Source organism: Rhipicephalus microplus, chromosome 1 (genome assembly GCF_043290135.1).
Source record: "Rhipicephalus microplus isolate Deutch F79 chromosome 1, USDA_Rmic, whole genome shotgun sequence".
NCBI lineage: Eukaryota > Metazoa > Arthropoda > Arachnida > Ixodida > Ixodidae > Rhipicephalus > Rhipicephalus microplus.
Window position 1 is genome coordinate 87,658,920 of NC_134700.1, and position 16,165 is coordinate 87,675,084.

Consider the following 16,165-nt stretch of genomic DNA (forward strand, 5'->3'; position numbering starts at 1 on the left):
CAAGGCTGTGGTAGATCGTTTTGATAGGGTTACGTCCACTTCGTGAACATTACAGGTTAATCTGGAACATACGGTGACGCTAGAGATAATGCTGGAACATTCCATGGCAAGTGAATAAATGCCGACGTGCTTCGCCTTTTGTCAGTTGATCGACGACCGACGCTCTGCTCGCTGCTATCAGTGCCAGTGCCTTGCTGTAATCTGATTTTCCTTTTACCTGGCCACAAGTTAGGCCCGAATAAACAGTTTATTTTTCGACTAACCAGTCTGTTGCCTTCAGCCATGTCGCGACCCCGTGACATCTGGTGGAGATGCAGCTTCGTTTATGCACCGGACGCCCCCGTCAAGACGTGAACTCAGCCAACTTCGCGGAAAAGATACCGACGCCGACCAGGAGCAGCGAACAAGCCGCCGTCAGCAAGGTCTAACACCGTAGTACGGGCCCCTACTTGACAAGGCGCGGAAGACTAATGCCACGACCTCGACTGATGTGACAATGACAACCTCTGCGTCACACCCCACGATCGTCATGCATCGACCCAGAGAACCACCAACTTTCTGCGAGTCATCGTTCGAGACCCTGGAGGCCTGGCTAGAGACTTACGACTGCGTCGCCGCCCTCAACCATTGGGACCCTGATGAAAAAAAATTGGCAGCATATTCACGGAGCGAATGATGTAGAGTGGGGTGAAGCATTTGTCCGTCATGCGTCCATTGGTGTGACCGTCCACGCGTCCACCTGCCTGTCCGTGCGTGCGTCTGTTCGTGCGTCCGCCCTGCGTTCGTCCATGCACCCGCCCGTGCGTCCGTTCATGCGTCCATCCATGCATCTCTCTGTGTGTCCGTTCGTCCATCTATTCAACACTCCAAGTACCACCATCTCGCACCTTTTCCTGTCAGATAGTGCTCAATGTACATGTCAATGGCTGCTAATGAGAAATGAGAGACAGGGGAATTCGGCTTTTACTTTCTTGCGGCTTGCGCTTCGTATCTACTTCCCGCCTTTAACCACCTCGAGTTCATTCATGGTATATACTAGTTCATTGTATTCATGGCACTGCGGCTCAACGCTCGCTAAACTTTTCTAAAACTAAGGAGCTTACACCCAATGAGTATAACGTAGCAACCTTTTCTTTTCAGATAGTTCTCAATGTACATGCCAATGGCTGCTAATGGGGATCGCAGCATGCGCGTTAATTTAAAGCCGAATGCTCCTGTCTCTCAATTTCCATTAGCAGCCATTGGCGTGTACAATGAGCACTATTTTTTTATTGTTCAACAACGCAAAGACTCACCAGCACCACCTTGGAGTTCAAAATGTTATACTTGTTACATACTACAAAGGCTCCGAGAAAAACCGACATGTGGCGCACCCCCGACCCCCGGCCTGTCTTTTATCACTGCGGGGAAGCTGGCCACACCTACCACCGCTGCGAGTAGCGCCAGATGGGACAACGTCGTTTCGTCATTGACGCGCCGCGTCCACTGTGGAGTGAAAAACTACGTGACATCGCCGACTATCTCGCCGCAACGCAGAGGACACCCCGAGGATCTTCTCGTTCCCCTTCACCCGGTCACCACATGTCTACGCACTGTAGTCAGTACACTGGCCTAAGTCGGGTCCGGTCACTTTGCCCATATCAGGAGAACTAAGGGCTGCTACGGACGGAGATGCGGTTGCTGCATGACGAACTGCCGAAGATCCTCCGCCGCCGGCGACACCGCCACAACAAAACTTTAAGAACCCGCCGTTACCTAAACGTAGCCCCGACCTCGAAACTTCGCGACCAGAAGAAGTCCTGATTACGCAACGTCGAAACAGTGGTGTAAACTGTGGTAGCCGTAATAAGACGCCGTGATCCAACCGCAACGCCAGGCGACGAACTAACAACCTCGGCGTTCTCATCAATGGCTACAGGATCACTGCTCTCGTCGACACCGGAGCCGGCTATTCCGTCATCAGTGTGGCTTTCGCCGTGAAGTTGAATAAAGTTATGACCGCTTGGGAAGGCCCTGAAATCTGTATAGCAGGAGGTCACCTAGTGACACCAACGGGAATCTGCGCAGCTAGAGTGACCATTAACAGTCGCATTTATCCCGCAAGCTTCGTCGTACCGCAGCATTGCTCGAGAGATGCCATTTTTGGAAAGGACTTCTTGAGCCTCCACCGTGCGGTCATCGACCTGAGAACAAAGTCTATAACACTATTCACAGAAAAAGCACTGCTGCCACACACAACGTCCAGAAGGCATGCCTTGAATGTGCTGGCAGACCAAGTCACCATTCCTCCTCGTTTTAGCGTCAGCATTTCCGTCAGCACTCAACAATCAACAGAGATGCAAGGCGTGGTTGGAGGCGACCAAAACCTGTTGACCAACCGCGAAATTTGCGTCACAAGAGGAATAGCCGAGGTGCGAATAGGAGACGCAAAAGTGAAGATCACGAACTTCAGCAATGAGTACAAGCACGTGGGCAAAGGCACTAGGGTTGCCTACATCGAATAGGTACTGTAAGCCAGCAACGCTATCGCCCTCAACGATTCCGCCGAATCTACTCCGACGACTGAAACCTTTCAACCAGTCTTCGAGCCCTGCCACGGTGGTCTAGTGGCTAAGGTACTCGAATGCTCACACGAAGTTTTGTTGAAAATCTGGGGCCAAATTCACAAAGCTTTCTCTTGGCTACGCATTTTTTAGACAAGAATTCTCTTCTCTGGAGGCATTACTATAGCGCGGGTATCAATTTAACTTATTCGGCACTTAAGAGGGCTAGGAGGACACACGGTAGCCGATGAAAAACAAGAAAAGAAAGAAGTGTGCGCCGATAACATCAAGGTAGAACGCAAAACGTCTAGCATCGAGAGTATACGATGATAGTCACTGATTTGCTGCATCGAAGTTTCAGTTCTGTGAGCGTCTGCCACAGAACTTAAGGGATGCGGCGTGCGTTGTAATAGACGCTTTGGTGGGCTGCGCAAAGCCAACCACTCGCCTTTCATCAACGACTGTAGATAGAAAAGAAATTCTTCAATGGCGTTAAGCCATCGAGCAATCCATGCGCTATCTCGCCAAGTACAAGTAAACAACACTCCAGGTGCACCACATCAATGAAACCACGCATAAATCGATGCATGCAATGTTTGAAAATGTGCCTCGAATAACTGCCCCCTTTTAACGCGACCAGTCACCTTATATTTTAATGAAGCTGCGCTGCTACTTAACTAATTCGGTGCAATCGAGAACGGTATAGTAATGAACGAAAGGGTGTTTTGTACCTATAGTAAAAGGTAGCCTTTGTTACAATATCTTTATTACAAGACACAGGGGCGACTTTGGTGCCTGCAGATGAATTGTGCGGAAATAATTATTTGACTGATTTGTGGGGTTTAACGTCCCAAAACCACCACATGATTATGAGAGACGCCGTAGTGGAGGCCTCCAGAAATTTCTACCACCTGGGGTTTTTTAACGTGCACCCAAATTTGAGCAAACGGGCCTACAACATTTCCGCCTCCATCGAAAATGCAGCCGCAGAAGCCGGGATTCGAATCCGCGACCTGCGAATCAGCAGCTGAAATTGTGCGGAAATAGATAACAGTGGTAGTCAAATGAAATTGTGAGCGGAATTTCGCTGGTTCCATGCACCGCAGCATGTTTATAAAGCCGGAATGCGAGAACGTGCATACGCTTACGCTTAGGTATGTGTCTACGTAAAACGAGGGAGACTCGTCGGGAGGTGTTTCAGTGCTAATGCTTTCCACAAAACACGGTGCAAATATTTTGTCCAGCGTTGTTTGAGTGAGCAAACAAAGCAAGGGACGTGTATACGAGTCCTGAGGTCAAGAGACGTTATCACACGTGCGAAAAGGACAAAAAGAGAGAGAGAGAGACTCTCGTTTCGGCTTCGCGAAAGCTTGAAATTGATAGATAATAAAGACAATTTGCTGGTCCAGCAGACGTCAGAGAAAGTTTCCGCAAAGCAGCGTCACAGGCCGATATATATATATTTTTATTTTCTTATTTATATTTGACAAACTATGAGAAGGTAGCCTACGTTAGAGCCGGCTATCCCAACGTCATGACAGTATTGTACAAGGTAAATAGCGCATGGTTACCCAGTCACACGTGGCGGTTTCTATCTTCTAGTAACCTTGGGCAAGCGCATTCTAACTAACTTTTTGATTTTCGACCAAGTTTCACCTGACGTTTTTGCATTTGGCGTCATTCGATGGAATGACAATATATCAGCCATAGAGTTTCCCAATATACACTCTGCCGCTAGCGTCTGCCGCTAGCGTCTATGCCGCTATAAACTCTGCCGCTAGCGTCTATGGGAGCTGCAACGAATGGCGCTTCAGCGAGCATAGGAATGATGGGTAGTACACACATTTGTCTAATTTTCGTACTTCTGGCCTGCTCCTGGCTCCATGTGTGTTTGTGTGGCTTGGAGCTGTTTCTTTTCACAAAAACATAAATTAGCAAATGTTCACCTTTTGCACTTCACAACCTTATTCTTTTAGGCTCACCATTTCGAATCAAGTCACTAAGTTCAAAAGGGTTCGTTCTTTCGTTCAAAACAAAACTGTAACCAGCAATAAACAAAGCCGCAAGTACGATTCACCACCCGCAAGTACGAATACTAGGCAATGTGTGTACTACCCATCATTTCCATGGTCGCTGAACGATCGCAGCCACACAGTGCCCTCTAGTTAATTTTTGGAAACTCTATGATATCAGCAATAAGGCGAATGCAAGCACTGCTGCAGTGGACGAGCGGTTACAGCGCTCAGCTACAATTGAAGAGGTACTTGGTTCGATTCGCAGAGTCACCGGGCACCTTTTTTTCAAGAGGTTGCCCGGCCTGACATTATGCCTGGTGGCGGGGACTAATTTTTTGTGAACGTGGCTTTCACACTTGCTTCTTTCACTCCCCCTTTGACCCAAAAGCGCTGTACCCTGCTTCTTCATAAATTTCATAAATTTTCTTCATAAATTCAGGGCTCATAATTTTCTCCTCCTTGCTCTCTTATCGGAAAAGTGTCCAGTGCTGAAATACCAATATCATATCTGGCATACTACTTTTCACGTGTTTGGATATTCGACCAGCGATCAGTCGTTACGGTGTTTTGAAGAAAATGTACACATGCAGCGAGCTAAATGCTTGCGGCCAAGTTGACTGCCTTTGTAGGGACACGCTTTCGTTCTAATTTGGTGGGCATCATCACATGCAGCCAGACCAAAGAGCACGGACAGTTAGACCTGACATAAACAGAGTGATTAGTTTGTGTCTTCTCTCCCGCTATCTGTCATGCTGCGCACTTCAGTGTAATGTCGCTGTCAATGGTTAAAATGAACTATAGCAGTTAATCGAGTTCTGCTGAGAGGGTCCCCTATTGTCCAGAATGGAACAGAACAATGGCAATCTGATTTGCGTCATAGAGAGATACTCTGCTTCTGGTTACTAGAATAAATTTTTAAACGGAAGTTCATTTTTTATTAACAACAGTTCCCGTGCAGTTGAAAGGTGCATGGACCTAATTAGTGTATTCAGCTTGACTAGGTTTGCTACCTTAATTGAAATTGCCAACCGCTATAAAATATGCATAAATATCACGCACGTATACAACCACGGTTGATAGCTTGCTTATTTTGATTAAAATTGATTTGTTGAAATGAACATATTTGACCAACACAATGTGTACAAGATATGCAATCAAGAGTAGCTATGCTCTAAACCAATCTTCATTGGTTCGTTCCATTTTACCTAATTTCTTGCCCATGACTGTAGGTTGGCAAATGAAACAACTTCTTCGAACACACATATTTTGCGTAAGGTTACATTTATTTTTATGCAGTACAAAACAAATTGAAATGTATAAGGCTCAGAAGAAAAAGAACTAGTATGAGACCACGTCCGGTACGGCAGCAACCAGGTTATCCTTTTTTTTAATCCAGACGCACGAGCCAGAGAGCCAGCCCGCGTGACATACGATGATGATCACTACAATGGTTTGGTCATACAGATGAAGATGAAGTACATAGTCAGCGCTCACACTATTTTCCCCCCTTAGCGAAAGAGGGCAGCAAGTTAGAAAGAGTTGGGACGCCGAATATATCGTTTCAGTCGAGAGACGTGGGCGATCTCGGTGTGGCGGCAACGACGATCAGAAGCCGCGTTGACAGGAGCAACGCGATAGTTGACTTCAGATGTTCGTTCCAGGACGGTGTGTGGACCGAGATACCGGTGAAGGAATTTTTCGCAGAGCCCAGGTACACGAACAGGTGTCCACAAAAGGACTTCGTCGCCTGGGCGGAACACAACAACTCGACGCTTCGCATCAATGTCGATTTTTCTCTTGTCCTGAATGGTAGCAGTGTTGGCACGGGCGATTTTACGGCAGCGGGCGACGCGAGCGGCGAACTCTTCCGGGAGAGATGAAGATGGATTGGAAGATGTGGACAAAAAGGTGGTGTCCAGAACAAAAGTCGGTACACGGCCATACACGAGAAAGAAAGGGCTGAAATTCGTTGTACGCTGTATGGCAGTGTTATATGCGAACGTGACAAAAGGAAGTATTGTGTCCCAGTTTTTGTGATCTGGTTGCACGTACATAGAGATCATGTCGGACAAAGTTCGGTGAAAACGCTCAGTCAGACCATTAGTTTCTTGGTGATACGCTGATGTGGTCTTGTGAATAGTGTTAGAGGCCTGTAAGACTTCAGCAAGGACATGCGAAAGAAATGTCTTGCCGCGGTCACTAAGGAGCACACGCGGTGCGCCATGTCGTAAAATAATGGCGCGAAGGAAAAAATCGGCTACTTCAGAGGTAGCACCAGATGAAAGAGCTGCCGTCTCCGCGTAGCGAGTAAGGTGGTCTACGGCAGTAACAATCCAGCGGTGACCGGCTGACGTAAGCGGAAGAGGTCCGTATAAGTCTATGCCCACAAATTCAAAGGGAGTGGACGGGCACGGCAGTGGTTGCAGTGGCCCTGTGGGAAGAGACGTGGTACGTTTTCGGTGCTGGAATGACGCGCAGGAAGCGACGTACTTGGGGACAGAAGTGCAGAGGCCAGGCCAAAAGCAGCGAATCCTGAGGCGATCGTAGGTCTTGTGGAACCCTAAGTGGCCAGCTGTCGCATCGTCATGAAACGCTTGTAGAACTTCCAGACGAAGTGAGCGAGGAATGACGGGAACCCATTGGTTACCGAGAGGATGGTAAATTTGCCGACATAATGTTCCCTCTTGAAGCTTGAAACGGGCAAGTTGCCGTCTTAGGCGGCTGTTTGGAGCACGCGAAAAGCCAGTGAGCCGATCGATGATTGTGCGGCAGTAGGTATCGGCATGTTGGAGCGAGGCGAGATCTGTGGACGAAAGAAGGTCCGCCGAGGCAACTAACTGTTTCGAAGGAGCAGCCGTCTGTTTGGTCACTTTGGCGGGCGGCGACGAACAGATGGCAGGTGACACTTCGGCGCTCTGCGAGAGCGGGCAACGGGACAAAGCGTCGGCATCTTGGTGTTCTCGGCCCGACCTATATGTGACGCTGTAGTCATACTCTTGCAATCGTAGTACCCAACGGCCAAGGCGTCCCGACAAATTTTTGAGAGACGATAACCAACACAGAGCATGATGGTCAGTCACTATCGTGAAATGCCGGCCGTATAAGTAAGGACGAAACTTTTGTATGGACCACACGATGGCGAGACATTCTTGCTCAGTGATGCTGTAGTTTCGCTCAGCATGTGATAGGGTACGGCTCGCGTAGGCCACGACTTGTTCTTCGGAAGCGTGGTTCCGCTGAAGAAGGACAGCACCGATGCCAAGTCCACTTGCGTCAGTGTGTAGCACAGTAGGTGCTGCAGGGTCGAAATGGCGAAGCACTGGCCGTGATGTGAGGCATCGCTTGAGGGTGTGAAAAGCAGCTTCGCAGTCATCCGACCAGACAAAGGGTGCGCTCGTGGTCAGAAGTTTGTGTAGAGGAGCCGCAATAGTAGCGAAATCACGTACAAAGCGGCGGAAATACGATGCTAAGCCAAGGAAGCTGCGGAGGTCTTTCTGTGTGGTTGGTGTAGGAAAGTGCAGCACCGCAGCAACCTTGTCGGGATCGGGCTCAACGCCATGTTTACTGACGACGTGACCTAATACCTTGATGCTGTGACTGGCAAACCGACACTTCTTAGTGTTGAGCTGGAGACCGGCCTTAGCTAAACACGTGAGGACTTCGTCTAGCCGTTCCAGGTGCTGTGAGAAGCTCGACGAAAAAATGACAATGTCGTCCAGGTAGCAAAGGCAGGTCTTCCATTTTAATCCCCGCAGTACCGTGTCTATCATCCGTTCGAATGTGGCTGGGGCATTGCACAGGCCGAAAGGCATTACATTGAATTCCAAGAGCCCATCGGGGGTAGCAAACGCAGTCTTCTCTTTATCAGACTCGTGCATTGGAATCTGCCAATAACCGGAGCGCAAGTCAAGACTTGAAAAGTACTCGGCACCTTGTAAAGTATCAAGAGCGTCGTCAATGCGAGGCATTGGGTAGACGTCCTTACGAGTGATTTTGTTGAGTGATCTGTAATCAATGCAAAACCGTACCGAGCCATCCTTTTTTTTCACTAGTACGACAGGAGAACACCATGCGCTTGTCGAAGGCCTGATGACGTTGCGCGCGAGCATGTCGTTGACTTGTTCTTCTATAAGCTTGCGCTCAGAAGCCGACACACGGTAAGGGCGGCGGCGAATCACACGGGATCCGTCGGTGTCGATACGATGGGCGGTCACTGTTGTTTGACCCAGACCTTCGGAACAAACGTCAAAGCAAGTTTTGTGCTTCATTAATAATGCTAGCAAGGCATCCGTTTGCGTTGGGTTGAGATGTTCACACAAAGTGGCCTTGAGAGCAGGAAATGCATCTTCCGCTGGCATACACTTTGAGGATGACGAAGCAGATGAACCAGTGACGACACAAAGCGGTGCTTCTTCGGTAATGCTGGCAACAGTGGTCCCCTCAGGCAAAAGAAGTGGTTCTGGCGTCGTGTTGCAGGCCGTGATGCTTGCATAACCACGGGAGAACCGCACTAAACAAGATGCGATGGTGATCCCTCGAAAAATGCAGCGCTGGCAAGGAGCAACCACAGCGTCACCATCTAGAATGTCACGTGACTTGATCGTAAGGACACGTTCTCGTCCGGGAGGCAGGAGGAAATCCGCAGCTGTCACAAGGTTGGGCGACGAAAGGTCGGCAGCAGAAGAAAGCTCAGTGTCCGTAATACGAATGAGGGGCCGACCACACGAAATTACAGCAGACGCCGCAGACAAGAAGTCCCAGCCTAAGATTATCTGATGAGCGCACGAAGACAGCACAGCCAATTGTATGTGATGACGGATTCCATCGATGAGAATACGAGCAGTGCACAACCCGGTCGGGCGAATTGGACTGTCATTAGCACCGCATAACATGGGGCCGGCATAAGGAGTTTGCACTTTACGCAGGCGAAAACACAATTCACGATCAATTACCGAAATTGCTGCTCTAGTGTCTATAAGGGCGTCAACAAAAACACCTTCCACAGAAACAGGCAGTAAATTAGCTGGACTAGACGGAGGAGTTGTAGCATTCCGACGACAAGCAGTTTCCCCTCCAAAAACTGCACCTTCTAGTTTTCCGAGTCCCGAGAGATCGGAGCGGGACGCAAGGGTGATGACGTACGCCGAAACGGTGACGGAGAACGGCGGCGAGATGAACGAGACGGATGAGGCCCAGCATGAGACCGTGGAGGGGAGGGCGACTGACGGAAGGTGGATGAATACGATGCGGGATCGTATTCATCGGGTCTCGGGGAAAAGTCTCTCTCGTAAGCTGAGTAACCACGTCGTTCATCCTGCTGACGGCGGCGGCAGAAACGGGATATATGACCCCTTATGCCACAGTAGAAGCAGATGGGGCGGGGAGGACGCCATGTAGAATAGTGGCGTGGCCTTGGCGCTTGCGTTGTCATCGCAGCCACATGGTCGCATCCGACGTCCGCAGGCATGGTTGGAACTGGTGCAGGGGCCCGCGATGCAACTTCTGCGTACGAAGGCACTGGGAGGAGCACAGGAGACGGGGCATGTGCAGCGCTTGTCATTGATGCCAGTTCGTCTTTGATTATCTCTCGCAGGTTGGGAGGAGGTGTGTGGACAGACGCAACGGTAGGGTTGCCTGGAATAAGGCCGTGAAGTTCTTCTCTGACGATTGTGCGGATAAGGGCCCGCAATTCATGCTCTTTGGTAAAGCGAGCGTCGCAGGAGGCGTGTGGAAGGCGCATGGAATGAAGCGCGTCCAGGCGTTGGCATGTAGTGATGACGTCCCGGACGGTGGTCGGATTCTGAATCACGAGAGCATTGAAGGCCACAGAGTTGATGCCTTTCAGTAGATGTCGGACGCGATCGGCCTCCGTCATGTCATTTTGTGCTCGGCGACAGAGAGCCAGGATATCTTCAATGTAGGACGTATACGATTCGTCGTCCCCTTGAATGCGGGTTGCGAGCTTCTGTTTCGCTACTACAGAACATCCTGCAGACGTGCCAAATACCTGACGGAGATGCCCCGTGAAGGCCGACCAATTGGAGAAGTCGCTCTCGTGGTTGTAATACCATGTTTTAGCGACGCCATCGAGGTAAAAAGGAACGTAGCGCAGTTTGTGCGCCTCATCCCAATAATTGCAAACGCTGGTTCGATCATAACTGTCGAGCCATTCTTCGACGTCTTCGTTGCGAAGGCCGGAAAATACCGGAGGGTCTCGATGAGAGGTACTCACGGTGTAGTGAAGCCTAAGTGGCTGAGAAGGAGCGGTTGCAGCAGTGGGCGGGTTGGGTTCTGCCATTGCTGTTGCTTGAGGGCACAACCGTCGACCAGACCGGAGCTCCAGGGGTGACGGGTAGAGCAGGAGGACGTGGGAACCAAAGCACGCTCCACCACTTATGAGACCACGTCCGGTACGGCAGCAACCAGGTTATCCTTTTTTTTAATCCAGACGCACGAGCCAGAGAGCCAGCCCGCGTGACATACGATGATGATCACTACAATGGTTTGGTCATACAGATGAAGATGACGTACATAGTCAGCGCTCACATTAGAAACAAATTCAGCCAAATCATTGCCAAACTCACCAATGACAAAACGGATTCTCATTTAAAAGAGTGATACGTACATACATACATATACGCACACACACATGTACATACATACATACATACATACATACATACATACATACATACATACATACATACATACATACATACATACATACATACATACATACATACATACATACATGCATGCATGCATGCATGCATGCATGCATGCATGCATACATACATACATACATACATACATACATACATACATACATACATACATACATACATACATACATACATACATACATACATACATACATACATACATACATACATACATACATACATACATACATACATACATACATACATACATACATACATACATACATACAGGTGTAAATATTGAAATGAATGGCTATAAAACAACAATTTTAATACACTCATTTTGAATATACAGAAAGTAACTTACGAGAGAAATCCACTAGCACTGTTATGTGTGAACACGATGTTTCTTGAACCATCTCGCAAAAGCTTGATGCATAGTTTCTGCTGCTGCCCAGTGACAAGCAGTTTTTAAAAAAACATAAGTATAAAGCCTTTTAAGATGTCATGCTAAAGAAAAGGGCTGTGCATCAATATTTTGTACATGTCTGCAATATCACTCTATTTATATACATATATTGGCTCATTCACAACCCACTAACAAAGCATGTTAGGACTCTCGGGCTGAAAGTTGGCACAGCGCAAAGAAAATCTAGACAATACATGAATAATACAATTATAAGCTACTAAGCTCCTTAGTGCAAGCAGTGTTTATATTGACAGCAATAGGCGCCTGTGACGTAGTGTCAGTTTTGGGCCCAGGACCACTCAGCAAGGAACTGAATCGAACCACGAGTGCACAGACACACACACGAGAATATATACAGAGAACGTAACTATGAACGAGTAACACCTAAAGTAGTAAAAACACGCAGTCTATAGCTGTGCTCAATGTCTCTCTAAATCAGAAAAGTCTCGCCGTTTTTTGATGTGGCTTGCGGGTCACCGGCGCCCATTGCTCGTGGGCTATGCGATGTCTGGCTTGTTGCCGTTTTCAACGTGCGTCGGACCACGCCGTGACACGGCCTTCTGCCGCAGCAGCACTTGTGAGTAGCTGATTGGTAGCTCCGCAGCAGCCCTCCGCCACCACGCTCGTCTCAGCAGCGCACCGGGGTCGCGCCAGCCACCCGGAACGGCAGCAGGAACATCAGGCCCGCAGCAACCAAAACCCACAGCCCCTCTGGGCGGCAGCCAGCACCGCGGAACTTCTCCTGGTCCCTTGGCCAGTCGCCCAGCCGGAATACAGGCCTCGTTCACAGGATGTCCAGCCGTCCGGAACGGCAGCCAGAACAGCAGTGGATCGCCTGGTCCCTGGGCCAGTCGCCAAGCCGGAGTCCAGGAACGGTATAGCGCCTAGATGCCGTCGTCTAGTTCCCCGGACCGGACGTCCAGCCCAGAACTGACTCCTTGCATGCGCTGCCTCGAACCACCCCACCCACCACACCCACTCTTCGTTTTCCTCTTTGCCCCCGCATGGCGAACACTGAATTCTTTTTTTCCGCGCTTCTGTATCATGACATCGCCATTTCGTTTTCTTAAAAACAGTTCTCAAATGTAGAATCAACTTTATTTAGTTAAGAATTTTTATTCTGGCGCGTCGTGGTGGTTTAATGGGGGAAGCGACTCTTTCGGCCAAGAAAACAAAGACCAATTATTTTTCCAGTTCGTGAATTCACCCAATGCTAACATTGAGGCAGCTGGTAGAATTGGTTTTGGAGAGAGGAAACCACCACATTCCCACCAGTTGTGGTTTTGGGTAGCTAGTTCACTTGGACTAAAATGATGAAAAACACTCCTCAAGAAGACTTCAAAGTTTGCACATCAACACAGTCCCCATACAGCTGTCTATTAGTCTGCTTGAAAAATATTCAGTTTACTGGTGGGCAAAGACTGTACACTATGTGAGGTGAAGATCCAGGGCACTGCATGTATGTCTTGCTGCTGGCCTCAACTGCGATGTTGTTCAGCACGTATGTGTAAAATCACAACTAATACTATGCCACTGCAAAGTAATTATGCGTCATTTGCATGAAACAGGGACCACAATGAAAGAACATAAGAACAATTACCTTAACACAGTTCGAAAAATGTAAAGACATTTCCATAGAGTTTTTATAGCTCATCTGAGAATAGTATTAATGGTTATAAACACATTATTACTTCTCTAACAAAGTCTTTTAAGATGCCAGCTTCAATATTAGAGTATACCAGTACCTTTGTAGGGCTAAACAATTGTACAGGCACTTAGAAAAAGATAAGTAAATGCATGCTAAAGCTACATATAAATTAAAATAGATACTTTTATTTCTAGTCCAAGTAAAGCTGCATACATGATAAGTCACTTGCATAGTACACGTTTACATTACGAACAAACCTATCTGGCAAAGTATACATTAAAAAAGTTACGCTAACACAGTAGAAACAGAGAAGTAGAATGCTGAAGGATGGACGAACAGTGGGATAACAATACACAAGCACTGAAATCTACTGTTAAGATATACTAGGAGTAGTGATGATCCTCTTCCTTCCAAATAAATTAATTCACATAGATTCACTTTCCAGAGCTTATACACTCATGGAATCATTGGTGCTATACCAATGAGTGTAGACTGAAGGATTACATCGAATAACTACAAGAATACCTCATCCATGGCTTTACTTCTTGTACTACAAAGAATGCAAACACAGTACCCATTGCCGACCATGGATGCTGTGATTTATGGCAGGTAAAGGCAGAGACATGCAGGCACTTAACATGCATGTTAAAAACTTCAGCTCAAAAATATTTGCCCACTAACACTACCACAGCCTTTAAACTAGTGCCATAGTTTGGTATCTTCCACGCAAAATTTAAATAACTTAGATTGCAAGCAAAGGGACTGCTGAATAATGCACTGCTAAGAAGTTAGGCTGCAGCTGTGCAGAATGTTACTACGTATACAATTCAAACTGCTCCTGACATCACAATGTGCTCTTTCTGCTGTAGTAAACTTTGAGCAGGAGAATAGTCACTGGCAGTCCCTTTATACTTGTTGGTCTTCTGTGCTCTGTTCTTGATAGACTGTACATGACCATGGAGCACCGGATCCCTTGTTACGGCTGGAACTTAGAAAAATACTGATCATTGATACAACCATGCTATTAGCAAAAGTGTGCAGTTGCTAAATATGTGCTCATATTTACAGATGTCATATTTTCAGAAGCCAACGACAAGCCTCAACATACACGCAAACAGTGAAGACTGAAAATGTATTTTATTATGATACAAGAGCAAAACTACAATGTTATAGATGAAGGCTTGAAACTTTTGCCAGGCATAAAATACCAATAAAGTTTCTTTTATTTTGACTTTACACTAGGTGCGAGAAGCAGACCACAAATAAGTTCACTAAGAAACACAAGTTAGACTTCATTACAACACAACAGCCAAGGTTCGTAACTTTAAGGCTCTCTAACATAGCCAGCTCACCATACCGCGTTTAGGAGCAAATGGGCAGTCTAAAAGACACAAAGCACTTGTAGATTATGAGTGTGCTTGTTGCTGACATCTATTTTTCTAAAAGAAGAAAACCTTTCAAAAATTCACTTCATCAGGGGAAATAATCATGTGCAACAAACACAACGGGCTCTTACAGGTGCCACCAACACTCACCATTATTGTAGATACCAGTGTCTTGCCGGATGGATATGCTGCGCCCTGCACAGAACACCAAAAGAGGCTCCATGACTTGGCTTGCATGTGTGCTGGCTGCATCGCACTGCTGCTAAAATAGGCTAGCCACAGACAGACATATGAGGAGCCATGGCTTTGAAACACACTGAACGTCGCCCTTAGAGATGTACAATACGTAGTTAAGTCGGGTACAATTTGTAGAAAAATATATATCACTATGCCATCGAGGTGAACACGTTCGGCTGAAACACAACAAGCCACAGCACTGAAAGAGAAAAAGCTATATGAAGTAAAAGATGCATTTACTGGCCCTATGTCATCTGAGGCTTGTCCAATAGGTCTTTCTCCTTGCAAGTTGTGAACAGCCAGGTCATTTCCACCCACTTGCTATTTCCTTCCAAAGCACTTGATCCACAGAGGGAGTCACAGGCTCGAGAGCTCAATAAGGATTCAAAGTATTTGTGCTCGTTTAAAAGCACAAACTTTTGAGTCTCAGGTGATTGGAGTTTCATTCATAAGCTGCAGGTTTCAACTTTCAACATTGTCAAGTATCTTGCTACTTATTTCTATAAATGTTGAATGAGAATTATGTGTGAGAATAATACAGGTATCACAGCAAGCAACCATGCTTGGGTTTTCAATTTGTGCACAGTAAGTGGTCTTCACTTAATTGCATGTATTAAAGAAAAACTAACCTTGCAGCCAGCCATTAGGCCGTTTTGTGCCCTCGAAGCTCCCAAGTAGACCGCCCGCAGGCCTTCCAGATGAGGCTGCCATGCATGCTTCCTGGGCACACCCGCTGAGTGATAACAGTCCCACCAGTGACATGGGCTTGCACAGTTAGAGAGCAGGTGTCCTTCCTCTTTTTGTACAGGAGCTTCAAGTCATGATGAGGATTCATGTGCCAGTGTGTGCAACCAATGCATCACAGGACCTTAACAAGGCAATCATGGCGATCTGTGAAGAGCCGAAAACGAGATATTTAAAAACAATCAATAAAAGCCCTCACTTTTATTACTTCTTTGACGACGCTATTACTTCGTTAAAGTGACCAAAATCTGCTATAATAACTTTAAAATAAACTGAAACCTCATGTAAAATTTGCGTACCACAATATATATGTCCTAGTGAAGTATAGTGCTACCACAGTGGTAATCGTCTATAGAACTAATTTTTCAAAATAACATAAATTTCTCAAGTGCCACCTGGCTCCTGGAAAATCACATTAACTTTCCAACTATCAAGCGTGGTAAATCGACAGGCACAACCTCA

General features: G+C 47.2%; 2 protein-coding genes across 6 annotated transcripts in view; one reads left to right on the top strand and one right to left on the bottom strand.

The window, feature by feature from the left end:
- Positions 1-16,165, top strand: part of LOC119178592 (uncharacterized) — a 258,411-nt gene that overhangs the window by 167,276 nt on the left and 74,970 nt on the right. The window contains exon 3 of one of the 5 annotated variants that reach the window (XR_012888977.1): positions 15,768-15,910. The exons of 2 other annotated variants lie outside the window; for them this stretch is intronic. The gene's annotated coding sequence lies outside the window, so the exon portion shown is untranslated. Of the gene's footprint in view, positions 1-14,405; positions 14,574-15,767; positions 15,911-16,165 lie in introns of those variants that run through there. 2 more of the 5 variants (XR_005110727.2, XR_012888951.1) reach the window with 2 other exon arrangements.
- LOC142785676 (uncharacterized) lies at positions 11,458-15,845 on the bottom strand. The gene is made up of 3 exons (XM_075883900.1): positions 15,589-15,845; positions 14,873-14,917; positions 11,458-14,325 (listed from the first exon to the last, which is right to left on the bottom strand). The coding sequence occupies exons 1-3, from the start codon at positions 15,719-15,721 to the stop codon at positions 14,165-14,167; spliced, it is 339 nt and encodes a 112-aa protein (XP_075740015.1). The 5' UTR covers positions 15,722-15,845; the 3' UTR covers positions 11,458-14,164.

Excerpts from the sequence above, each read along its gene's own strand:
- LOC142785676 (XM_075883900.1), bottom strand. The coding sequence starts at position 15,721 with ATGTCACTGGTGGGACTGTTATCACTCAGCGGGTGTGCCCAGGAAGCA. Across the intron at positions 14,918-15,588 it reads GCCTAATGGCTGGCTGCAAG|GGCGCAGCATATCCATCCGG; the intron begins GTTAGTTTTTCT and ends TGTTCTGTGCAG. Across the intron at positions 14,326-14,872 it reads CACTGGTATCTACAATAATG|TTCCAGCCGTAACAAGGGAT; the intron begins GTGAGTGTTGGT and ends TATTTTTCTAAG.